The sequence below is a fragment of the Alligator mississippiensis genome, chromosome 12, assembly GCF_030867095.1.
Source record: "Alligator mississippiensis isolate rAllMis1 chromosome 12, rAllMis1, whole genome shotgun sequence".
In the NCBI taxonomy this organism is placed as follows: Eukaryota; Metazoa; Chordata; order Crocodylia; family Alligatoridae; genus Alligator; species Alligator mississippiensis.
In genome coordinates this window covers 62,362,942-62,388,780 of record NC_081835.1, presented here as the reverse complement: position 1 = coordinate 62,388,780, position 25,839 = coordinate 62,362,942, and the positions used below count along the sequence as shown (strand labels likewise).

The following is a 25,839-nucleotide window of genomic DNA, read 5'->3' as shown; positions in this document are numbered from 1 at the left end:
CATCGCAGAGGAGGAGGATTCATTCCCTATCCGTTATTAAAACTTAGACACACATTATATGGTTTGACCTGAAAAATGTGCTGAATTGTAACAGCTCAAGGGTCACACGTGCAACCCAGGCCTGCTGTACGCCTTTCTAGCAACTTCAAGGAGCTACAGATTGTGCTTTCTGCATTTAAGTAAAATAACATGAAACAACGCCTGGTCTTGAAGATCCTGCCTTATTCTTGACTAGGCTGCCAGGAGGGTTTTGTCTGAGTGCTGCACAGAAATCAAAGTCAAGGATTTGAGCACCTAAGTCTTGACACTGCTCCTGAAAATAGGATGTTGGAGTTTCTAAAGCCATCAATACAACTAAAATTAAACGAAAGCGCACTGCTTCCCATAAACAATAAACACCGACTGGAGCCAGCTTTCCCATCCCGCAGCCAAGCAAAAGGTCTGGAGAAGAAAAGGCCTTCTCACGCTTGCAAGGTTGGCAGACTTGGACTATGCCACATTAACAGAGGGGCAATGAGTTTTAGCCGTGACTCATCTACTCGAGTCACCGACCACCGGATGTCAAAGCACTTGAATGCAAGGACTGTTGGGTTTTGTGGCCCAGCCAGAATGGTGCATGGAATAAAAGCCATCCTAATAGAGGCTTAAATCTAAGCTGTGGTCATTTTTCTTATTCAGAAGCTTTCAGGAGCTCTTTTCAGTCTGGGAATAACTCACCACCGGGCCAGGAATTCCTCGAAGGCCATCAGGGCCAGGCTTCCCTGGCGCTCCTTGAGGGCCAACTGGCCCCGTCTTCCCAGGGGGTCCTTCCAAACCAGCTTCACCCTGAGGACAAGAGACAAAGCGATGTAGTATTCAACAGGCCACCAATTTATTTTCCATATAGTCTAATGACAGCTAAATGGACCCCATGTCATAGAGGAACTCCCTCCCTATGGACTTTTTAAAAACATATTTCCACTAGCTGCTCTTTGTGCTTTGCTTTGTGCACCCACTGAATGTCACACCTCAAAATGCCAGTATTTTTACCCTTTTCTGCTGGTTTGCTGACCCACATGAGTCATGCGCTAAACTCTTTGGGGCAGAACCCATCGTTTTGTTCTGGGTTGTTCAATGCCTGTTACAGCTGGGTTTCGATTCACGGCAGAAGCTCTTGGATGCTGCCAAAACGCAGTTAAAATCATAAGGCCATAACTTGCAGCACCGTTTGGAAAACTGCTCTAAATTTGGCTCTGCATTGTTATTGCAACAATCCTTGTCATGATGATGTCATGTTTGCTTTATGATATTTTACAACCCTGCATGCACGGACCTATTTCCAGAACAGCCAACTTCAGCGTGTGGAACTTGATACCCCAAACCCCATGTTCTCCGGCCTTTTGCAAAGTCATAATTATCTCAGTGGAGTTTGTTAAATGATGAAACAAGCATTTAAAAGAGGAGTGAACATAAAAATCTGCATCTGCGGCTCATAGCCCCATATTTTAACTTTGCCATTGGTTGAAACAAAGTGAATTTGACATCCTGGTCTTTTAACGCTGGATTTTATGAGGTGTGCTGAACACTAGACTGTGGAGGGCATCACTAAGGACCTTGCTCAAATAAGTTCACTCCTTACCTTAGCTCCTTTCTCTCCCTGTCTTCCTTCAGGACCTGCTGGGCCAGGTGGACCCTATGAACATGAAGCAGAAGCATTGCAATGTTAGTCCTCAAGTAACCTAGAGTATCTGCAGTGGGGGGTACATAGAGAGATACTGCAAGGAGAAAAATAGTGCTTTGATCTCAACTTGCAAATGAATTAAAAAAATAACTCCCTTATAAATTAGCGCTCTTCACCCCTATCCAGATTTGGCAAGAAATACTGAATAAAGGAAAGGTGAGGCAAATCTTTTCTCACTTTTTTGGGGGGGAACCAAAGATCTGAAAGGCTTTGCAAATGAGTGGGCATCTTTCTCCTGATCTTCATGGGCTTTTGATGGAGTCCTAAACTTCTTACAACAGTGCCAACAACCTATTGCATTTCAATAGGCAATGGGCAGATTTACGTCATCTCTTAGTAATTCTAAGGGATAACTGAGGACCAGAACTTTATCCATCACTGACACAACACAGCTGGCTTTTTCAGCATTTGCACTACACGAGGACTGAGCTATGACATCCTATACATAAACATGACAATATTATAAGGTTCGTGTTTTATCAGATCGACAAATGTAGCTATAGAAAACAGGTGATCCCATTTGATCAGAACTTAAAAAAAATAATTGTTTGGGTAAGGCCTGCTGGAATTAAAAGGAAAATAACAGTCCCTACTTCATGCACCTAACCAAAGTGTGCATATATGTCCAAAGATTAGCTTACCCTTTTCCCAGGTGGACCAGATGGGCCAGGTTCTCCAGTAGGACCAGGAGATCCCTAGGTTTCATGTGGAAAAAATACAATCCATGACATGCCAAAGAAACACAACAGATAAGTAACATATAATCAGCCCGACTCCAGCCCGCATTAGCATTAGGAATAGAGGCATTGTACAAGTTCTGTTCACTTGTTGGAGATGAAGTTGGTATTTCCTTTCATCACCCCGTTCCCATCATGCAGGCAAGGTAAGATACATTTCAAACATACTTAACCGTTGACATTTATTCCTGAGGGCTGCAGTGTATTATTGCAGCTGGGTTTATAAGCAGAGGCAGCACAGGAACTTAGCCTTGATGGAAGCTGGGTTTATAGCTGCTGGTTGTCTCTCTGGAAATCTCCCCCTATATGTGTTCCTATATTTCTAGTAGCCTGGGCAAAGATTAGGCCTAGGAATTGAACCTGTGGAAGCTGCTCCAAATACATAATAGATCACGTTTATCTGAGTGTACTCACAGTCTGACCAGGTTCACCATCATCACCTTTGTCACCTGTGGGACCATCTTGACCCTAGGAGAAGAAGCAAGGTTTATTCACTATGTGTTTCTCTTTTTCCTGTTCCAGGTCAAAGCGGTCCATCCTAACAGCATCACCAGGAGCAAAGGGCAAATGCAGTGAATGTACGTGCAACTCGGCTGTCTTTATAAGAGCGGGACTAAGTCATGCTTCTTGAAAATTTTCACAGAAAATGCCAGCAAATACAAACTCTTAGGCTAGGAAGAAACATTGCACTTGCTCCTGAACACACTGTGCCTATGTTTGTCCCAGAACAGGAATATCCTGGGATTGGCATGTACACACATTGGCCTTCTAATCAGGGCTTAGTGAGTGGTTGAATGCACTGCTGCTTTTCTGCCATGGATGCAAGGATGCAATCCTGTGACCACCATTCAGATGCACTTTGCAACGTCCCAGGATAAATTGCTAGCACTTCTTATCCCATAAACCTTTTTAGGATTTATCCCAGGACAATGGGTGTAGCTGTTTGAATCGCTGTACTTTGTCCTGGGATAAAATGCTTTATCTTGGGACAAAAGTGACGTTTGTTTGCAGCCTTACTGACATAAGTATTTTTTCGAAGATTTGGAGGACAGCAAAACCGATGAATGCCATCATTGCCCAGTGTTATATATAAGTCAGAAAAACAGCATTGGTAGAAATTTCCACTCCTCCTTTTGCAAGAGAGGAAAACCTAATTCCAGCACTTCTGCTGGTGGTGGTAGGACAAGACTTGGAAGTATTTCATAGGGTAACAGTAGAGGAAGCAAAGATCATTTCCACAAGATGGGTACTTACAGCTGGGCCAGGTTCTCCAGGAGGGCCAGGGTCACCAGGAAAACCAACCGGACCCTGCAAAGGAAAGAGAGGGGTTTCCTAAGGTCAATTCTGCTACTGCAAAACAACCCCAAATCATTAGCCCAAACACAGAAATAGCCACTGTACACAGCCAAGTCTTGAGCCCCAGAGCTGAGACGTACTTAAAGTTCAGCTCCATGAAACTCAATGGAATATAAATCTTGAGATTTGGTCAATGCAATCAATACCAGCCTGGAGAAAAGCTCCTCAGAGTCAATGCTCAATGTTTGTTTCACTCCATTATGTTCAGAGGGGAAAGTCAAAGAAATTCTCCGCAATTTTAAGAAGTTCAGATCTGGACGTTTTCATCTGGTTCATGACAGAGATGAAGGAGGGGTCATCTTTGAAATTTGGATTCGGACATGAACTCTTAACCAAGTGTGGGGAGGGGCTGCATTTGGGGGTTGAGCACTGGTTGCCGGCAGTAGCTTGCAGCGTACAGGCAGGATATGATGAAAGGCAGCTCTCAATTACAATTTAATTACATCGAAGTAAATCAGCGCCGATCCAATGAAGCAAAAAGGCAGCTCAGTTTAACACCAGCTGATGATCTCACCCTTTGGGCACAGTATTTTTCACTCGGGGGGCATCACACAACATGTAAGCGTTCGAGTGCATTGCTCTTCTTCCCAGCCAATGTCTAGTGCATATTTCAATTGATCCCTGGGATAATATTCACACAGTAGGCATCGACCAATAGCATGCTATTCCAAAGGCCCATCTGCTCAGACAGATGACTAACTCCCCCGCTTCCTTTATTATTTCATGCCATCTTTGCTTATCATGGAGCAAATTTCTTCAGCCAATGAAATTAAAAATAATAAAAAAATTGGGCAAGAAAAATGCTGCTCAAGGCAGTGTAGTTCCACAGATTTCAACGGAGCTTTGACAGTTTACATCAGCTAAGCATCTGGCTCTAGATGTACAAAGCCCACAACACAATCATGCTGTAAAGAAAACTGATCTCTAATAAACACGTTGTCCTACATGGTTCCTTCCTGGGCAGAGGGCCACTCAACGTCTTATGCACTGCTCAAGTGTTAAAAATAAGCTGTATGGGCCAGGTCCTCATATCAAACCTGCAAGCAGAGATGAATTTCACCCGAATGTGAGGAGATCGGTTCATTCTGCATTAGGTTAAACTACTATTAGCTGCAGCTTTTCCTCGCAATAATCACCAAAGGAATTGGTTTGCACCATTTGAAGGTATGGCTCATTTGACTTAAATCACCTAAAACGCCCTGAGCATCTTTTGAACGCAGCCACCCCAAAATAATCCTCTGTTTAGCAAGAGGAGGGCACTATTCCAACAAGACACATTACAGTACTTACAGGGCTACCTTTGGGACCGTCATCACCCGGTGGACCTTTGGGGCCAGGAGGACCGGCAGCACCAGAGGGGCCTGCTTCTCCCTTCTCACCTCTTTCTCCCTTAGGACCCTGCAAGGAAAAATGAGATCTCTTTGTTATCCAGAGAACAGCAAAGCTGGCATTCGTGCATTTAATTTTATGCATTCTCCAAAGAGACTCTCTCCTCCAAATCCTTCAAAGGCATTCAATAGCACCTGTGTTGTTCTTATTATGGCGTGGACAATGCATAGTAAAGAATAACAAGCTTTTATGTAACCATACCATAGCACGGCAATGCCAGCCTGCTGTCGGCTGCAGCATTTAGCAGTCTGCTCTGCCTCCTGAGGTCCAGAGCCCTTCCTTCCAAAGCAGAAGACAGATTTCAGGCCCTGCAGCTCCCATCTACAGCCTTATATAACATTGGCACTTACTCTACAGAGCCCCCTACTAAGCCTCCAGCTCCCCCAGGCTATGATGAGTTCATGAACTGTTTTGGTGGGACTACATCTGCATTTGTCTTTAAAATGCAAAAATGTTTTGTCCAGCTTTCCTGAGGGAGCCACTGCAAAACACATCGTCCAAACACAGAAGGTCTGCTGGCCTGCTGAAGCAGTTCAGACATGTAGAGTCGAATTCATGTTATGGAGATCCACAACCATATGGCTACCCTGACCCAGCAGTTTCATTAAGCTGCAAATCCTGTTCCATTTTGGATAAAGTCAAAGTAGGTATCTATTTAGAGACCACAACATCTCACTTACCAGAGGGCCACCTTCTCCAGGAAGACCAGGCTCACCAGATTCACCGGGCTCACCCTATGAATTGGGAAAAATATTATGATTTTCTTACTATTGCTAGCACACTATTTAGTTCAAAGCAGGCATTTACTTCATGTAGTGGAGAAATTATAGCTGGTCATAAAAATGAACAAAAGCTAACTTCTTGCAAACTTTTGGTTGGGAATTTTTTGACTAAAACATTCAAATAGCTCATGTTAAAATATCATGTATAATCAATACCACTCTTTTACTATATGGGCCTAAGCTCACTGAAGGCTAAGCTCAGAAAGATGCTGAGTGCTCTGGTGAGGTGCTAGCCACCTTCTGTTCCCACTGCCAGCAGGAGCGGAGGATGTTTAACATCTCAATAACATGTTGAGTATAATTAAGAAGCAATCACAACACCAACATGTATGGGCAGCTGAATTTTCACTGCCTTTTGCAAAGGAGGAAAAAAATATATTCACGGCAGGTAGAAGCTGCCTTCTGCAAAAGGCACCTACTTATTTGTACATCAAGTGCATGCATCATGTCACTGACGGTGCAATCTTCCCCACTCAGCCTTGCCTGTCTCCATTAAGCGGCCCTATTAGCGGAAGCGTAGGTCAGTCTCAAGGACAATTATTCCCTTGGATATCTCAACGGGGCCAACAGAAACAGCAGCTGTCCTGGCAGTTCGTGGACACTTATTCACCTGCTCTTCCCCATCAAAACTCATGTCACCGAGAGGGTCAGTCTTCAGATGGTAAGAGCATCCAGCAAGGGACAGAGTTTTTCATCTTCCCCCCCTTTCTAATTGATAACTGGTCTCTTAATAGAGAAGTTTGGCTTGTTAACAGAGTCCTTGGTAATGCTAGTACCACGTGGCAATCCTGTTTCCATTGGAGTCATAGAAAACGTCCCTCTGACTCTAAGGAGAGCCCAGTCAGACCTGCTCAATGTGCTTTACCTTTTCTCCCACGGCCCCAGGGTTTCCTATTCCACCAGGTGGACCTTGGGGACCATCAGCTCCTGGGGACCCGGAAGGACCTCTTGGCCCAGGTGGACCTGGCGGGCCCTATAAATAGGGGAGACATATTTAGATAACAAGAAGGAAAAAAACAAACCATGTGGACTAGATGCCAAAGCTAGCACTGGAGTTAAGGGGAGATCTAGGCATCACTCACCATTTGTCCAACATCACCCGTCTCTCCCTTCTCACCAGGTGGCCCAGGCAAGCCCTACAGGAACATAATCAGAGGGGATATGTTCAGTGGGAAACATCACAAGAGCAACTGAATAACTCAAAACCCCATATATCCCATAGCACTGGGAATTACCTGCAAACCCACTGGGCCTGGGGGACCAGGGAAACCTCTTGGGCCTTCATCACCTTTCTGACCAAACAGGCCTTGCTGTCCTCTAGGACCTGGTTCACCATCAGCTCCCTAGAGAGACAGTTTAACACGATTTAAACAGAAATACATATTATATCCAGGGCCCCTATTCCCACCTCTCACTGGAGTCAGTGACTGACCTCCCGCTGATGCAAAGACCACAGGCTGGACCGACATTAAATCTTATGTTTGTAGTATTTTTCATGGCTAGCTTATAGGGAAAATATGGTAATTAATAATGGCAACAATACTCACAGCTGGACCTGGTTGACCAATTGGACCTTGAGGCCCTGTAGGACCTGGTGGACCCTGTTAAGAAACAGATATTCAATATGTAAGTTTATAGTTCCATCAATAATGCAAAATAACCATCTCCTGATCCCCCCCCAATGACATGGTTGCAAAATAGTCACAGGGTCTCACTAACGCTGCAGAGGCATGAATTCCAGCTTCCTTCCCAACTCGTGCCAAAGACTGTCCCCAACTCACCCAGCTGTAAGGGGCTGCCTGGTCAGTCAAGCGGAGAAGTCAAAGGCTAATGCTAGCCACATCACTCTCTTGACTGCTGCCGCATATTGAAACTGGTGTCGCTTACCCGCCAAAGGTCAATGGGTCCCTACACTTGAGTGAACCTTTGCCCAGTCTTATAGTCCCACCAGGAGAGATGCTCCCCAAGACATAGCCTTGGAGATGCCCAAACCAACTGTGAAATGCAAAAAAAAGGCTTTTCCTGTATAATGCAATTCAAACTTACCTGTTCGCCTTTGTCACCCTTGCTTCCTTTCTGGCCAGGTTCTCCAATCTCACCCTGTTGGATATGAAAATATACAGTTCATTCATACCGCTCAGTAAGCACTTGCATACCTCAAACACCATGCTATCAAACATCGTGTTCTCCAATAACCTAGCATTTTGGGACCTCAACCAATAGAAGTCAACTTCCCACAGGCATTTTGATATAGCTGATTATATTATATTTGATATAACTGAGTTATATTCTGACATAACGGTATTTCTTCGCTGATGACGACTTCTCTCAACTGCTGGTAGGTACTGAAAATATTGCACCAATCTTGCTAGCAGAGAAAGCGAGAATGAAGGGAGTATCCCTGCTTATCAACTTTGAATACCCTTATCTCCAAAGGGGTTTGTTGTTGTAGGTTTTGGGGAACATGCACAACCCCCCCCCCCCCCCCCCACAATAACTGGGGCAATGACACATGGGATAGGCCCAGAAGGGTTACCGACTGGAGCACGGTAAGTAATTTTGTTGACGATGAACAACAAGGAAAATAATCTATGCAATTCTCTCTCAGTTCTTCCAGCTTCACAGAGCTAACAGGATTGCAAAAGTAGGAAAAGCTAACTTGCACCACTAAATGGAGCCGCTCCAATTCTGACCTCACACCAGCAGCAGGTCTGCTGAAAGGGAAAAGGGCTTTTTACACGGCTGCTGATCCAAGCGGAGCCTTCTCTTACCTTATCTCCATCCTCTCCTGGCGGACCAACAGGGCCTGCGGGACCGGGGAGCCCGATTGGGCCTTGAATGCCATCACGACCAGCTGGACCCTGAGGTCCTTTCTCGCCCTGGAGGTGCAATAAGCATGCACGTTGGACAATGCTCTTTTTCATTTCCCGAGTCAAGTATAAAGTCTCATTAATGTCATCATTACTTGTCATCTGCCAGTGGTTTCTGATATCATATGAGAGCACACAATACAACTGGTATCTGGTAGACGGTTTATAACTTGCTGGTGCTCGCTGTCAGAACCCAGCCACAATTTCCATCTCAAAAGAAAAAAGAAAGCAAAAAAAGGGGGGGGGAAAGCCTGACAGCAAGTATCTGAATTATTGTTGCAATTCCAAACCATAATAGCATCATTATTTTGGATCCCAATTTATCTGCTTGTCTTTTTCTCTGGGTGATGAACAAAACTGCAACGCATTTTGATTGCCGTGATCTGATTCTTATCAACTCTCACTCTAGCCAATTAGTAGGAAATGCTAGCTCTCTCTACGGTAAGGTATACTTTCTTTCTCTGACTACTCCATATCACAGTCGGTTTCTTAAGGAGACTGACCTCTCATCTGTATTTCCTGAGCAATTAAGCATATCTTAAGTGGAGAAGGCAACCTCTGCTGGCTTCCAACTTCCTTGTATTCCTAGGACTGTGTCTGCAGTTGAATTTGCCTTTGTTTATATGAGCTGAATGGCTGATGTTTTTTCCGGTTCCCTAGCACATACTTTAATTGTATCTGAATCCTGGGTGCCCTGTTGTAAATGATTAGATGCCTGATAAATTGCCTATTCATCTGTCCAATAACACATCATACATATACCCTGTTGTACAGATGTTCATAAAGCTGTTTCAAGAGGAAATTCTTGCCTCAGGACTAGCAGCTACAGCTTTCAATAAACCACCAAATGCAGAATGCAGTGGGGAAAACACACCTTTAATAACACAAATCAATCAACATAAATGTCCTAGCTCAGTCTGAAATCACCGAGACCAGTATTTGGCCATTTCCAGGGATTTGAGGCTGAATGTGATGTGTGTGATTCAAAAAATCGAAGTCAGCGACATGCATCCCCGACAACAGGCCGGGTAGGATTTAGGCAAACGGGCTTCTTCTGTGAGAGATGCAGAGCTGTGCTTTAAAATATATATATAGAGAGAGAGAGACAGAGACAGAGAGAGAGAGAGATCTATATCTATATTTATATAGATATCAGTATCTATATCTAGATATAGATATAGATATATAAAGAAGCATCTCACTATACTGATGGCATGATACAATATATTCCCACAGAGTAAAGGACTGCAGAAAACAGCTAGATGCATTCACTCACCCACCCATCTATCTACTTCGACTCATACAATGAAGACCATTAGCACAGCAAGATCTGAGCAATTCCCTGTTTTTTTTCCCCTCCTTATTCTGAGGTCCAGTTAACAAGTCATACTTCAGTGTTTGCCTCTGCCATTAACCCAGACTGCTCTAAACAGACTCTTCCCATTCTCTGCTATTATCGACATATTTATATTGCATCAGTACCCACAGGCACCACTCAGGATGGCCAGCTCCACACATGCTGAAGGCTGCGCATACACGTAAGCGGCAAGCTTTGCTAGGCAAGGACAGCAGAAGAAGCACTGCAGGGTTTTCTGGAAGTGGATAGTTAATCTAAAAACAGATTTTAGTTAGCCTTATAGCTAGCGAGTTATTCCAAAGAGGCATGACAGTATCATAATCCTATTTTATCCTCCTGAAGATGATGTGACATGTCATAGCTTTGGGGTGAATCTACTATAGGGAGGTGTCTGCAGCTGACCCACTGTCTTTTAGCATAGCAAAGCATTTGCATTCAAGGAAGCTTTCTGAGCATCTAAGAACAACCTAAGCCTGATGGGAAGAAGATTTGCTTTCCTAGACAGTGGAGCTAAGGAGCTGTACTTCTTTCTTTGCCAGGAGTTTTGCAATTAAACTGACAGTTGTGACTTTTCTTTGCCTAATTCCAATGCCCCTTTTTATAAAGGTGATTTAGGCTGTGGACAGATGTAATACTAAATAGTTAACTGGTGTAGAGGCTAAGCGCTGCTTATGCTGGTACAGGGGGATAAAGAAATGGAAGAGCTGCAGCAGTTCAGTGTGACCCACAGTATAGCAGTGTCATTTAAAACCAGTATAATTGTTTCATGTTTCCACCCCCTTGTTCTGCTGCCTCCATTCTCCTTTAAGGACCATGAGCTCACACTCAGGTCCGGGTTTATGCACATGCAGTGTCAGGGGCATATTAAAGCCGCAGCAACTTTATTTTTCTCATTTTTCTTTCAGTTTAGCCTCTGCAAAATGACTACTGTGGGTCTCAAAAGAGACAGAAATGCAACGACACAGGGGAAAGGAAGGCAAAAGGAGCAATCAGTACACGCGAGATGCTGTGGTCTGGTTACTAGCGGTAGCCCCAAAGGTGAAATAAGCTGCCCATGAGCCTGTCCTCTGGTTGTTTTTCACTGAGAACCACTGTGACCTGTCATTTCTACCATCTTTTCCTGCTCCGAGGACCGCTTCTCATTTCCTCAAGTCATTTCTAGCCCTAGGTATATACATGCTCTGTAGCACAGATGTTCAAAACAGGGTTGCAGGATTGCATTTTGACTGCAGGGCTCACCTGTTCAATGTGGTGAAGAGTGAGAGGGAGACAGCATATGCAATGAAAACACACTGATCTAAGTGAATAAAGTATGGCACTATAGGAGGAGTGTTTGCTGTTCTTTTCTGCCCTGTACTTTTCCAGCTCGCTTATCCCTATGTATAGCCTTGATGGTGGCTGCTCCACTGCCTGGGCTCACACTGGCATGTTTTCTCAGCACCCACGCACAAGATGTTGAAGGAAGAAGCTGTGAAGGCAGCGGAGAGGGGAAAACATCTCGACTTTCATCTTAAACTATCTAGAGCTGAGTCATCCTGGTATCCATGTACCTCCCCTCCTCCTGGCACCACGCACGAGGAATATCAAAAGAATAATACTCACCGGCTCCATGAAAAGACAATTTAACTGAAAGCAACACTGCAGAAACCTCGCCCTAGCCTACAGGAACAGGGCTGAGAATCACTGGAGTAGAAATTCCCTCTGTTAGATTTCCTTCCTTAAAATTGCCATATTTATAGGGGAACTAGAGGACTTGGGTACCTTGGGCGATGGGGTTCAGTAGCCCACGGACAGCCCGATGAACTCACCTTCAGTTGTGCGTGCCGCATAATTTTCACACGCACACAAAGCATTTTCTAACTCCCCCCACACTGAATACATAGACATGTTTCACCCGTTGCCACCCACCTGGATGCAAAGGACTTACCGGAGCACCCTTTTCGCCAGCAGGTCCTGGGGGGCCTTGGGGTCCGGGCCGTCCTGGCAAACCGATGGGGCCAGCTGCACCAGCAGGACCTCTCTCACCAGGAGAACCCTGTTGGGGGGACATGGGAGGAAAGGCATCATGTGCATGTAAAATGATGGAGGGAGATTGGACCGCCAAATTAGGCTGGAGGAAACACCTGAAGTGTAAACGTCAGTATTTAAGAGAGTGCAATGAGACGGGGCACTGTCAGATACCAACTCTGCACCATGAACCCAAGGGGTCTTGTAGACTCTTCTTGTAACTAAACCCCAGTGAACAACTGAGTTCGTCTCTAGATGGTGCAGGAACTCGGTTATCAGAGCTTGAAAACAAAAGCACCTGCCATTTCATCACTAAATTAAGCAAAAAGGGTTTGATGATGATCGTTGTCTTCCAGAAGACAATTCAGCTCTGCTGCATGAGAAATCCCAACATGCAGTGGGCACGGCGAGTTATTTAGAAGTAAAAAGCCCAGATCCCCCACTGCAAATGCCCGAGACATCCAGTCCCTTTGCTCATCAAATGTTTTCCTGACTAGCACGCTCCCACACAGAGCTACTGCCTGCATGTCAGGTAAAATAAAAGGATGCCCACATATGTAGCCATTAACACCAACATGGAATAATGGCTGTTAAACAACTTCTAGTTTTCTGTAGTTTCTTATAAGGCCTGCAAATGTATTACATGGTGCCACGCAAAGGCTTGGAGCTAAAACTTACCGCTGGGCCTGGGGGACCTGGAGGACCTTCGTTGCCTTTCAGCCCTAGAGCTCCCTAGAAGCAAAGCAAAAGAGAAGAAAAAGAGCATCATTCTCAAAGAGCACGTGGTAGTATATCTTTATCTTACATCACATGGCATTATGTACCTCATTAATTCAATGGGAAGGGTAATGGGGGCTTTAACTTACAATGGGGCCAGGGAGACCTCTCTCCCCAGGGAAGCCTCTTAAACCAGGTGGTCCATCTTTTCCTGGAAGGCCAGCGGGACCTGGGTCACCCTGAAATGAAAAGTGTTCATTCTTTTAAACTTTGCAATCAGCAAGAATACAAGGTTTTTCCACCAGCTTCTCAATACAGACACTCTTATTGGGACTTGCAAGTCTCTATTTCTTCTCTGAAACTTCTCCCTTCATCCAGCCAGGCTTGGATCTACAAAAGAGGCCCCATACACCACATTAGCCAAGGGTAACTTGTCATCTTAACTGCTTGCTCAACTAGAAAACCTTAAACTCCACAGGAGATACTGATGAAGGGGGATCTCTGGCAAAAAAAAGAAACAAAAAGAAACCCCTTTGTACAATATGGATGGAGTGGCATCATTCAAATCCAGGTCTGGGTCTCGGCTTTGGAGGTCTTATCTCCCAAAGTTTAGACCATATGTAGATCTCTGGCTCTGGTTCCGCTCGTTATCAAGAGAGTTGTTAATTGAGGAATACTGATCCAACATTTAGGGGACTGGGACAATTCAGGTTTGGGGTTCCTGCTTCAGGTTACATACAGGTGGAAATGCCACCCCATGTAAAGGCAGGGATTTGCTCACAAGAGGGACAGCCTTAGTTAAGTCACTGCTTGATGTGCAAATCGTAATACCCGTCACCCCCAACTTGCAATCAGTCTGTTATGGGCATGGGCACCCAGACTGTCCCTCAGGTCAATGGCAGGCACAAATTATACCTGCAAATTGGGGGTGGGGGAACAGACACTTGGCATTATCCACTCAACTCCCAGCAGATCACTCAGAGGTCATCAAACAGGCACAGGTACCTCCATTTCTAACTGGAACCAGCCCTCTCTTCCATCCTTGCGCCTTGAGCATCATCTCCCAACACAGACCTGAGCTCTGGATGGCATAGGAGTCAGAAGACATGTGCAGCCACATACCTTGGTCCCTTCCTTTCCAGTGAGTCCAGGAAGCCCCTGTTCACCTGGCGGACCAGGTGGGCCTGGATGTCCACGCTCACCCATCGGACCCGTCTCACCAGTAGGACCCTAAGAAAATCAGGGGGACACAAAGGAAGGTGTTCAAAGCCAGTGAAACAAGCAATGAGAGGAGTGAATACAAATCTGTTCACACAGTGCTGAGGTCCCAAGATGACGGGCTGTCTAGCACATCAGAAAATGTGAATGAGACCTTTGAAAATCTAGACAGCCGTTGCTGAGAAGCAGTGTGATCTTTGACAGCAGGCTGATGAACAGAGATCAGCATGCCCCTAAGTGTACCCGTCCAGAGCTAAGGAAGAGGGCTGAACACTTTCGAGTGAGGAAGTAATATAAGACGGCAGCTAGCTGTGCTTCCAAAGGAGACGGGCGACTCCAGAGCCCAAAAAGAGACCTCTTTCTTTTAGCAACAGACATAAGTCTGGAGAAGTCCTTTCCACCAGAAGCTGGGATGCTTTGGACTGTAGATAAGCAGGATCTGTTATGGATATTAGTCGTCCAACATCCACCTAGGAGATGTAAGGATGCTGGGTCTGGGCACAGGGCCTTGCCTCTACATCATCACATCCAGGAGCGTTGGAAGCATGAAGCAGGGCCAGGATGACAAGCCCGTCGGGTCCAAGCACCCAGGCTGTCTTCACCATAACATTTGTTAGGGCTGCACAATTCTCCCAAAGACCCTCTGCATGAAAGGAACTGGAGGAAAACATGTCTCAGTTCCAGTGCCCATGTACTCAAAAAGGCGTTCGATGAAATCATGGCTAGCTCCGCTGCTGGAGCAGTCTGTGGCATTCCTCGTTTTGGGCACACACGACAGGTCTTCCCTTAGCCACCCTCGGATGCAGAGGAGATCTTGGAGAACGGAGCTCTTGAGCGACCAGTCATGATCTGCCAATTACTGTTCACGGGGATGATCCGCTACAATATTGATCTGCCTGGCAGGTGTAAGCCAGAGATGCACTGCGGTTACCGATGCACCAGGACCAAAGGTGGAAGAGAAGCCACGTACACGCTCCTCCTCACTTGGGGGTATTGCATGTGCCATGATGCTGTTCATTAGCACCTGTAATATGGTACCCTGCAAAAAACTATGCCCATTCATTGGACTGGTCTCAGCTTTAGGAACAAAACAAAGACTAAAAGGACCAAGTGATATATCTGCTGCCTGTCTTGCTAGGAAGAGGAGGGCAAAATGGCATCCCTTGAGGAACCAACATGTCTGTGTGGCATCTGCTGGCGTCATACAGTGATCTCAGCCTATTATACAAGGAGCACAGGCACAGTCTGAAGACTTGCACTGTGCAGGTGCAGGTGGTCCATCACATTGCCACTGGTTTCACGAGGACCTGGGGGACACTTGCAGCCATCCTGGCCTTTTCTGCCTTTGGCTACAAGACGTCGGATGTTGTGCAAGACATGGGTGTTTCCCAGGGGGACATCGCTGTCGAACAAGAGTCTCGTTCCGGGTGCGTATGAGCACTGGAAGTGAAATACTTGTGGGCAAGCACTTGGGGACGAACAAACTAATTATTCTGGAATTTCTGTCTGCTGGTACAATCTGATTTTGGACAGCAAAAAAGTCACTTTTGGTAAACAATCTTGCAACTACAGTATTTGAGAACATGTGAACTACACAGAATTACACACCGAAGAGGAAAGAACCATTGAATTTTATATCTCATGATATATTAGAAGGTGACATCAATTATAGGTTCAATGGTTCAATAATTATGCCCTCTTTCTGCAGGCTACACTATTTTTGCAGAGCTCAATATAGTTGGCATAAAGTCTGCTTTCAAAGTATGCATGCATTTGCCTTGTAATACAGAATTTACACTGCCGTCAATTTGAAAGGATAACTTGATTACTGTGTAATTAAACAGTGAACAACTCTCATATAAATCAGTCCCCCTTCAATCGAAAACCTTTGCAATAAAAAAAGCTTGCTCACATAATGCAGTTTTTATTTGTACAGGAAGCTGCACAGAGTTTGGCTGGGACTGAAAAGGTTTGGTAGCATCTGGCAATAGTCTAAAACTACATTAAAGAACATTTCCCCAGAAAGTAAAGCAATTTAACAGCAATGTTGCTTCAAATCCATCTTGCCATGGAACATATCAGTCCCTTCTGCAGCCATTCAACATTGCTTTTAAAGCAACAAAGTCTTGCAGTAAAATAATATGCAAGTATTAGGTACCCAGTTGGTCTAGAGGAAAAGGCAATCAGGAGGTGAGCGGCTCCACACCAGCTATGAACTGCTAGCCCAGAGGCGTTTTCCATCTATTGACTCCTCTGTGAAATCCTATGAAATATGAACTTGCATTTCTACCCAGGGGAACTTTTACAATCTTTTCTCCAAGGCCTGATAAAGGGTGTTTGTGCCCAAAAACTTGCAATTAAAGAATTTTTTGTTGCAAAAATCTTGTTGGTCTAATAAAAGAGATCATCTCTACTACAAGTCCTGAATGCAAGTAGTATAAACTTGTGTTGAGACACCCAACAGGCCAAATTTTGCAACCGATTCTCCTCTTACACCACGTTGACACCAATATTACTGCATTAACTTCCTTCGTTCCTGATTTACTTCAGGGTTAGTGAAATCCCAGTCAGTCCTGCTGCTCCCAGCTTCACAGCAAATCTGAAGTGACTTCACTGAGCAGAAGGGAAAGATGATTTATTCAGCCCTTTGATTTCAAGGGCAGTTTTATCTCAGTGCTGTATCCTGAGAGATGCTGGAAGGTGCCTTTGACAGGCTGGGTCTCTGAGGAGAGATACAGGAGTAAAATTCAATCCAAAATGAAGCGAAAGAGATTTTGGGTGTTCACAACCATTTCCAGCCAGGGTTTACAAAGAGGTCAAATTCTCCTGGATGTGGCCAAAGATCCTTTTGAAACCGCTAGTCTATTCATTCTCCCAGAAGCTTAGCTAAACTAGGCAGTCTCCGGCACTTACAAGTCAACTGGGATATGTAGGTAGGATTAAGCAGTGCAGGAAGGCAGTGACTGACTTACCTGAGGGCCAACAACCCCTGGAGGACCTGGAGGTCCTGTCTTGCCTTGGAAACCCTGTTTTGAAAAGAAAAAGAAGAATACATGGTGCTTAGCCGTGAGACACGTGAAGGCATATAATCCTAGCATTCTGCTTGACTGCCTCTCCTCTGTTAAAACTTATCATCAGTTAGGAAGGATGGAGAAAACTGAAGACAATAAAAGGAAGAAATCGAGCAGACATATCCCAGGAGATGGCATATACCTTTCTATTAATTCACAGAGCCATAATTGGAAAAAAGATCAGCAAACCCTTTCCAGTAGAGCTGTGTTTTCCATGGGCTCAGGAAACGAGCCATTTCTAAGAGGTTGATCAGGTCCTCAGCTGGGAGAAGTCGGCACAACTCTGTTATTTCAACAGAGCCGCTGTGATTTATCCGCTTTGAGGATCTGACCGTATTATATTTATAAACACTTTTCGCACTCATGAAATCGGTGAGACTGGAGGAGATAGTGAAGAAAATTATGACTTTATCTTGGCTAGTAATACAATTTGGGATTATTAAAGATGGGGAAGTCTTAAAACCTAATTCCCTTTTCCTCCACCTTGTGCTGTTATAGTTTTCATTTTGTGCTCTGCTCAGCACATGAGCTTTGAGACTAATCTGCTGTCTTTCCCTTTCTCATGCAGTCAGTTTGACTTGCCGCTTCCCCAGAAGTGGCACAAGGATACCGTATTTGTTTGAGTTTCCAAACTGTATTCAGTGTTGCATCACCATTTGTTGGGAACAATTATGCACACATTTCTGTTTGCAGCAGTTTGAAACAATGCTTGCAAATTTAGTGGTGCCAATTTGAGCTGTTTCACGGGGTCTCTCTAAAGATGGAGCAGTCTCCTCTCCTGTCAGGCTCACTCATTCAGAAGTGCTCTTGATCTCTATCTAAATTATGGGTTGTACAGGTGGAAAATAGCAAGCTCGCAAAACGTGAAGGCTGCTGCTTGGCAAAATTACTTCCCTTCAACCAAGAGCCTGCTACAGCTCTTTTCTGAGATGTGCCTTCCAGAACTCCTAGTGCAAAGGACTGCACTATGTACATTGTGTGTGCACACGTGCATGTGTGTGCATGTGCATGCATGCTTGTGTATGTGTGTGTGTCCCCTATTGCCTTCAATGGGTATAGCTATGACTGACAGCAAAATTTGTACACTATTCCTTAGAGGGCAACAATATTCGCTGTACCATCACCAAATTTGCCTGAGTTTTATTGCCATTCATTCTGTAATCTAGTATGCTTGAAAAATATTATTTTGAAGGGCCAGTGCTATACCATGCTAGAAAGCTGCTTAATATCACTTTGCTGGGTTGTTGGTTGTAGCCGCGTTGGTTTAAGGACATAGGCAGACAAGGTTCTTTGGGCCGATGCGATATCTTTTATTAGAGCAACCAAGTAGTTGGAAAAAAGTTCTTTGCAAGCTTTCTGGTGCAATCACCCTTCTGCAGGCATAGGAAAGCTTGCAAAGAACTTTTTTCCAACTACTCGGTTGCTCTAATAAAAGATATCGCATCTACCTAAAGAGCCTTGCCTGCTTAATATAACTTTGACATGCTTCCAGTTCATGAACTCAAAGGTGGAGTTGATGGAAAAATTGCAAACTTTTTTTGTAAACAGGTCACTTGCTTTTGGAAAATGCAAAATAATTGTTATCAGTTCTACAATGGAATTTGTTTTGAAGGAGGAGAAAGTTTTCTCCAGGTCTCTGCCAGAATCTCGAAGAAGATTCGGTATGGTTTTCCCTCACTTTAAACACCACCTTTTCATATATTTATTACTACTAATACTACTATATACTAATATATTTATTATAACTACATGTCCAATGATACTTCAATGTCCCCAGTCTCTGCTGGATGGAAAGAAAAGTGAGGTGTGCATCCTAAGTAAGGTTTCTTGCTTGCAAGTACATATGCTATAAACATGATTCTGCTCTGGATACAGTATTTGATATATTTTTCATTCACCCCCCCCCCCATGCTGCCTGATAAAAGCATAAGGAAACAGGATGAGAAATGGAAAGAAGAAAAGTCACTCCAATAATTTTAGTAATAAGGCACTGGCCAAGTATTTTAAAACTCATTTTGGAAATTTAAACACTCAAGCTGTCAGCTGAATAGAAAGAATCAATTGAAAGGCAGCAACAGCTGGAGTGCGAGTTATAAAATGGGTTTGCAAATATTTGTGTTTGTAGAAATACCATAAAAGTTCTGCAAAGTGTGTGTGTGTGTGTGTGTGTGTGCACGCGCATGCGCGTCTGTGTGTGTGTGTGTGCGTGCGCACGCGTGCGTGCATCTGGATAGTGGAGTTCACAGCGAATATTTATCCTCAAGGGTTTGTTCTAATCAAAGGTGGATTGAAATGCTTTCCTGGAAGTAATTGCCTAATAGGCAAATCATTAATGAAATAAATGAAGAAAATTATTACAAAGTCCTTTTTAGAACAGAATAGTTGAAAGTCAATTCTTACTCCATTAACACACCAGACTTAGTTTGCTTCTACACTTTATTTGCAGCAGCTGACAACTCCAGAAGAAAGCAAAGCAAAAATTTCAGTCTTTAATTTTGAATTTAGGTGTCCCTGGCATCACTGATCATTCCAGGGAATGCCACATTCAGACACTGGCAGGTCAAAACCTTTCAATTCACCTTTACCTTAATCCTGATCTAAGAAGGTAGCTTTCGTACTCTAAAATATGGTGTCGTTGTAAAGCAAGTCTTATGGAGCCTAAGCAAATATATGGCACTGCATTGAACAGTGTTTGCACTGCTTTGCTTAGCAAATGCCAGGCAAGTTAATTATTTTTTTTCAGTGGTAAATCAAGGGAAAAATGCACAATATGCAAAAACTTTTTAATGCTTATCTGCCAGGGACAGCAGTGGAGAAAAAGTGCAAAGCTCAGTAGAGAAGGGTTTCATTTCTCCTGTAAGTGAAATACTGAAGGAACAACCAACTGTCTGCTAACATGCAGCATGCAGTGTGATGAAAGCATAATAATTATAGCAAATGAGCTGGATCTTAATCAGCTGGGGAAAAAGCACCCAAAATAAAAAAGCAAAACCAGAAAGTTACTAATTACAGCATGCAAAAATATACATGGGAAGAATGTACATTTTTGCGGTGGAACACCCTTTAAGCAAAATATCTTGGAGACAACAAACACACATCACCAGAGACATAAGACAGCCATATTGTCATACCTTCTGCATGCCTCATCATTCTCCTTTGGTGAGAAACAATGATTACATCTGTGCAATAAAATCCTTTAAAACTGACAAAGCGATATGCAAACATAGAGAGAAAATATACAACAGGGTAACTAAGCAGCCAGGAGCTACCGAATTTGCAGCCACATTTGGCAGAACGTGTTGGTAGGACTTTGCACGGCCTGCTCCAGTAGCTTGAGATTAAAAGGCAGCATCAGTGCAGGCGCCATTCGTCCTGCTGGATTAACGCAGGTAGCAGTTTGCAAGCATGTCGCATACATGGGCACATACAGAAAACCTAGGTTGAAATCACATCCCTAAAAGTACTGGCTGCTACTAGCTTTCCGGTAGCTAGGGCATGCAATTTACTGGTGCGTGGAAGTTCCCTAGCCAGTCACGTGATATATATTCGGTAGGAAATCACCGGTGTTTATACTCAACATTCACAAATAGGCACAGGTATTGAGGGAACTCGGACCGAGGAACTAACCACCGTGGGTTATGCCATTCCAAAAGTAATCAAAGAGAAAGAATGAATCTCATCTATAAAAGCCCTTTAAAGAGCTGACCCCAAAGAAACATAATACCATACCCCTCTAAAGGGACAAAGGCTAGAACAGGTCCCTTGAGTTATGGAGTCTATGACTTTGGAAGTTAAACTCCATTTTTCCACAAAAAACCCCCAAAGTGCCCACATTACGTCAGCTGCTGATGTTACTCAACTGATACAGAGTTGACCTTGTTCGCTGCTCTGGAGTAAAGGTTAAGATACCCTGAGCAGAAGTCAATACTGACTTATCTGACCCTACAGCTCTTAAAGATCCCAGTTTCCCATAGTCCTAAAAACAAGTTAAGTGAATTTAAGACCTGAATGATCAGCTCCCCCCGCCCCAACCTCCCCCCATCTCTCTTTGCTGGTGGATCTGCTGTATGCAGCCCACCAAGACCAGTCTAGTCCACTGAACAGATGGAGAAGGAAACAGAGAGCTGTGGGAGTTGTAGCTTTCCTGGCAATCATCATTAGACTGGTCTGTCCCGCTCACAAGTGGGTTGATTCCCATAGACCTTTCCATGGAGCTGAAGAAACACAAACCGCTGGAGAAAGACAAACGTGGCAACATCTCATCAGCTACACAGCAGGGTTTAGAAGAACCGACCAGCGAGACAAGACTCAGGACTAATGATCTACCCAAGGTTTTTGGCTACTTACAGTTTCACCTCTCTGTCCGGGGTGACCAGGCAATCCATCCTTCCCAGGTGGACCCTAAAGAAGAAATCAAAAAAAGGATGAACATATTTCCAATAGCATCCTGTTAACTATTAAAAGTGCTGATTGGCATGCGCACCGTGGTACCAAAGCTCTCTGACACCTAAAAATCAACCTCATCAGGCGTTTGGGCCCAGTCCTGGAAAGATGCTGAGTACACTGAACTCCCCCATTCACTTCAGTGGGATTTAACGGGCCCTAAAAGCCCTGAAGCCTCTCTGTAATGCTGCTCAAGGGATGGAGAGAGAGGGATCACACTGCCATCAGGGACAAGAAATCACCTCCCAAAGAGGCTTCTGAGGACACCCATTTAGCACATTGCTTCTGTACAGTGATCTGGCATTACACTGCTCCCCCAAAGGAGAGGGCAAAAGGGTCTGAAGCCACTTCAAAATGGATTGTGCATTTCCAGCAGCAGCATGCCTGCTTATTTCAAACCCCAAATCATTGTATTACCATTACGGGCATCTCTCAAATGCCCTTCATTGGGTACATGATCACTCGTCAGTGAAGAAGATAGCCCTGAGATGCTGCACATGATGGCAGCTGATGGGAAAAAAATGCCTTGCTGTATTTTTTCCCCCATGTTGTGGACCTGCAACTCTAACTTACAGGGGGGCCTTTTGGTCCAGGGAATCCAGTTGGTCCTTGAGGTCCTGGTGGTCCCTAGGATGCGACACAAGCAGAAAACAATGTATTAGAAGACACCACCTTCTACAGCTGCAGACTTAATATGCATGGAAAGTGCATATACAATGTAATTATGCATCTAATTAATTAAGCAATACATATGTTAACAGATAAACCAAAGAAGCATCAGTAACATTATTTGCATATGCTTATTGTGTAAAGGGAATGCCTAGAGAAAGAAGCAGCACTAAGCCCTAGCAACTCCATGTGTTGACAAGTTTTAGGTGGTCTCCTGCCTACTTCCTTGTCATTAACAAGTCCATTCTCACTGTGAAATCTGGGGGGATGCAAGTCAAAAAATTCAGAAGCAGTTTGCTTAACTGCAGAAAAAAATCCATTCAGAAACTTCTAGGAAAAAAAAAGGGAAAAACATGATTCTTCTCTTATTCTGACTGTTCACAAAGAACGTGCAATTGGGACAAAAGGATGCTAGAGGATCGTTTCCTCCATGACTAGGATTGCCTGACAGAGGAGTATGGATGGCCATTTCTCTTTTGCCCATCCATGGGTAATGTTCACCCCAAACACACACGGTGTGTGCATTGCTTAACTCCATGCAAAGCCCTGTTTTGATGGTTTGAGCAAGACTTAAATGGTGTCTAGGCCTTTTATTGGCTCTGGGCGTGGGAGTTAATTTTAGTCCTCACTCATTGCCAGTATTGGTTTGGGGTTTTTTGAATAGAAATCATATAAAATGAGGGTTGGAAGGGACCTCAAGAGGTCACATCTAATCCAACCCCCTGCTTAAAGCAGGACCAGCCCCAACTCCATCATCCCAGGGATGGCATATGTAAAAAACATTCTCAACTTAAGAAAGGTATGTGCTCTTTAGAGATGCCGGTAGATACCCAGACCACAAATACTGCTGCTTTTTGTCCGCTAATTGAAGAGCCATTCTGATTGTAGTTGGATCTACATTATCTTACCCTTTCGCCAGGTGGACCAGGGGGACCATCACCACCAGAGTTGCCCTTTTAAGAAGAGAGAAAGCATGGCATTAAAAAAAAAGTCATTTTGGCCACTGTAAAAAGAAATAGCGCGGATGAAAAGGTGATATCACATGGCTTCCATCACCGGTTCCCTCCCCTCGTCCCTTTATTTATAATGCTGTTTAGGAGACAATGTCCAGGGACAAATGAGCACCAGACTGCTTCCTCTACCTGTGCCCGAACCCAGACCATTCTCTATACAAATACAGGAAAGATAACATCAATGGGGTCTGAATTTCTATGAGATAATAACCTCCTTCTGTGAGATAAATGCGGCAGCAAAGGCACGGTATTTATCAAAAATTCATGCCGACACAAAGCCGAGCCATTTATTTTTAAAAATCAGCCAGTGCTTCTGTGACAATGTTTCATTATAAAAGCTTTCCTTCCATTATGCCAAGCGATTGATGTTCACCTAATCAGTTTATCCAGCAGATTCTGGCACAGCTTCGCGGTTTGCCGAGCTGTAATTGACCCGCCGACTCCCGGTTGGCTTACAAAACAATGCCTATTGTGATCGCCAGCCAACCAGAGCCCATCAGTCTCTGCAGAAAGCACAGTTGGCTTGAAGCATTAATACAGCCGGGAGAATCTGCATCAGCTTCTGGATGCAGCAGGGTGAAACCTGCTCGTTTGTCGAGGGCCCAGCACATGGCCTAACGATAGGACTTCATCGGGACTTCAATAGTAAGTAGACCTTAGCCTACCCAGTGAAACCCACCGTGCGTATGATGGGATTGAGTTCCTGCAGGCAAGGCAGTCACTCATCCTCCATTGCAACAGGAGTGAGCAGCATTTTCATAAAGCTACCATTACACAGATTTTACAGTTGTGCATTGGTGATCTTTAGCTGGATGAACTGGGGGCATCTGGCGAAAGATCTCAGTCCGGATTTCACTGCCGGTATGTGTTATGCTACCTAAAGATGGCAAAGTGAGGTCGTCGGTGCTTTTATCTACTTCCAGATGAAGATCTAGCAACTTGAACAGCTAACAAAATCCGCTTGTTATCCAGAAAATAAAAAAGGAGGCAACAATTTTATTTAATGCCGGTGAAATAGGAGTGTTATCCTTATCCCCGCTTTACAGATGACGAAACGGGCAAATATGGGCAAAGCAATGTATTCATGGTCACATTAGTTGACAGCCAGGTACAGAGCCCAAGATCCCTGGCTCATACCTTCTAACCAGGAGGCATTTATTTCAGCCATAATCATTAAGGACCCTAGCAGTGCTGTACCTAGACTCCTGGTGGCCCAGGCAAACGTTGAGTTTTAGGCCTCAGTTCATCAGAGATAATGATTTTTTTTGGTCGCAAAAGTCTTTATCAAATCTCTGGTAATGATGTCTTTAAATAGTTCGCTCTCAACTGATAACATTGCCAGTCCTGTCTGTATACGTGCACCTATTAAAACTTTTTTTTTTTTTTCCATTTTCAGGCCCCCTTTCTGTTCAGGGCTCACCCATGCCTGGGTCTTGGTCTGTACCCTATCGTCCCAAATGGCACCATTTCCCAGGAGGAAAAAAAGAAAATAGAGAACATTCAGGCACTTTACCTACAGCAATTTCTTAATACACCATGTTTTTAATTGCACTCAATGGCTCCTGAACTGTACCTTAGGGCCAGGTTTCCCGGTGCTGCCCCTTGGACCTCTTTCACCACGTGGACCCTTAAGACGACAGAAAGGAAGGAAACCTTGTCAATAAGCAGTCGAATGGAAGACAATGGGGCAGCTCACGAATTAAAGCATTTTGGCTGGGTTGTGGTAAACCAGTAGTCAACTTTCTTGGCAAACCCTCACTCCAAAAATTTGGGGCTTACATTCTATTTTATTTAAGCCACCCAAGGTCAGACACAGACAAATCTCGCTCGCCTTACTTGTGTGAATTATCCTGCTCATTCGGTGACATTATCTGTCTGCGCGGCGTGCAGGACTATGATCATCTACTTTATCAGATGGAGCCAAGGGGGTTGGATTGGGGGTTACCAAACCTTGGTAGCCCAGGCTTGTGTTTTACAAAGACAAGGATGGTTTGGAGCTGGCTATCGTTTTTTTCTGAGCTACCGAGGTTCACAGGAGATGAAGCGGGGAAGGGAGAGAGAAGGGGAACGAGAAGGATGAGGCTAAAAAAAACTATTTCAGCTCTAGTTTATCTCTTTCAGACAAACCTAGAAAAATCAGGGAGCGAATTCAGAAGTGAGCAAGCAAACATCCCTTGAGGATGCTGCAGGAAATCCTGGTTCCCCTGAATTATATGGCAAAATTCCCCTTGACTTCCCGGAGGCTGTGATTTTATCCACTATGTTTAAAGGAACCGTGCTAATTTTCATTGCCAGAGAAGATGGCCCCAGCATATGGATTTACACTTATAGCTAGAGGCAGATATGAACACAAGATTCAGATCCAGATTTCAAAGCTCCCAAGACCCGAGTGTTTGGCTTTAGCCAGAACATTACAAAACCAGGGGGAGCTTCCAAAATACAGATCCGGATTTGAAACCACCTTGCAGCTTGCAGGTGCTGGGAGCTAAG

The 25,839-nt window shown here is 44.4% G+C and overlaps 1 protein-coding gene across 2 annotated transcripts in view; it reads right to left on the bottom strand.

Moving 5' to 3' along the window:
* Positions 1-25,839, bottom strand: part of COL5A1 (collagen type V alpha 1 chain) — a 230,191-nt gene that overhangs the window by 21,828 nt on the left and 182,524 nt on the right. For both annotated transcript variants that reach the window (XM_014603741.3, XM_014603740.3), the window contains exons 34-55: positions 24,923-24,976; positions 23,245-23,289; positions 22,241-22,294; positions 21,572-21,625; positions 17,126-17,179; positions 14,058-14,165; positions 13,085-13,174; positions 12,897-12,950; positions 12,139-12,246; positions 8,756-8,863; positions 8,031-8,084; positions 7,532-7,585; positions 7,220-7,327; positions 7,067-7,120; positions 6,850-6,957; positions 5,883-5,936; positions 5,104-5,211; positions 3,712-3,765; positions 2,872-2,925; positions 2,362-2,415; positions 1,619-1,672; positions 718-825 (exon numbers count right to left, since the gene is read on the bottom strand). In XM_014603741.3, coding sequence (XP_014459227.1) covers positions 718-825; positions 1,619-1,672; positions 2,362-2,415; positions 2,872-2,925; positions 3,712-3,765; positions 5,104-5,211; positions 5,883-5,936; positions 6,850-6,957; positions 7,067-7,120; positions 7,220-7,327; positions 7,532-7,585; positions 8,031-8,084; positions 8,756-8,863; positions 12,139-12,246; positions 12,897-12,950; positions 13,085-13,174; positions 14,058-14,165; positions 17,126-17,179; positions 21,572-21,625; positions 22,241-22,294; positions 23,245-23,289; positions 24,923-24,976 — 1,593 coding nt within the window. The remainder of the gene's footprint in view (positions 1-717; positions 826-1,618; positions 1,673-2,361; positions 2,416-2,871; positions 2,926-3,711; positions 3,766-5,103; positions 5,212-5,882; positions 5,937-6,849; positions 6,958-7,066; positions 7,121-7,219; positions 7,328-7,531; positions 7,586-8,030; positions 8,085-8,755; positions 8,864-12,138; positions 12,247-12,896; positions 12,951-13,084; positions 13,175-14,057; positions 14,166-17,125; positions 17,180-21,571; positions 21,626-22,240; positions 22,295-23,244; positions 23,290-24,922; positions 24,977-25,839) is intronic.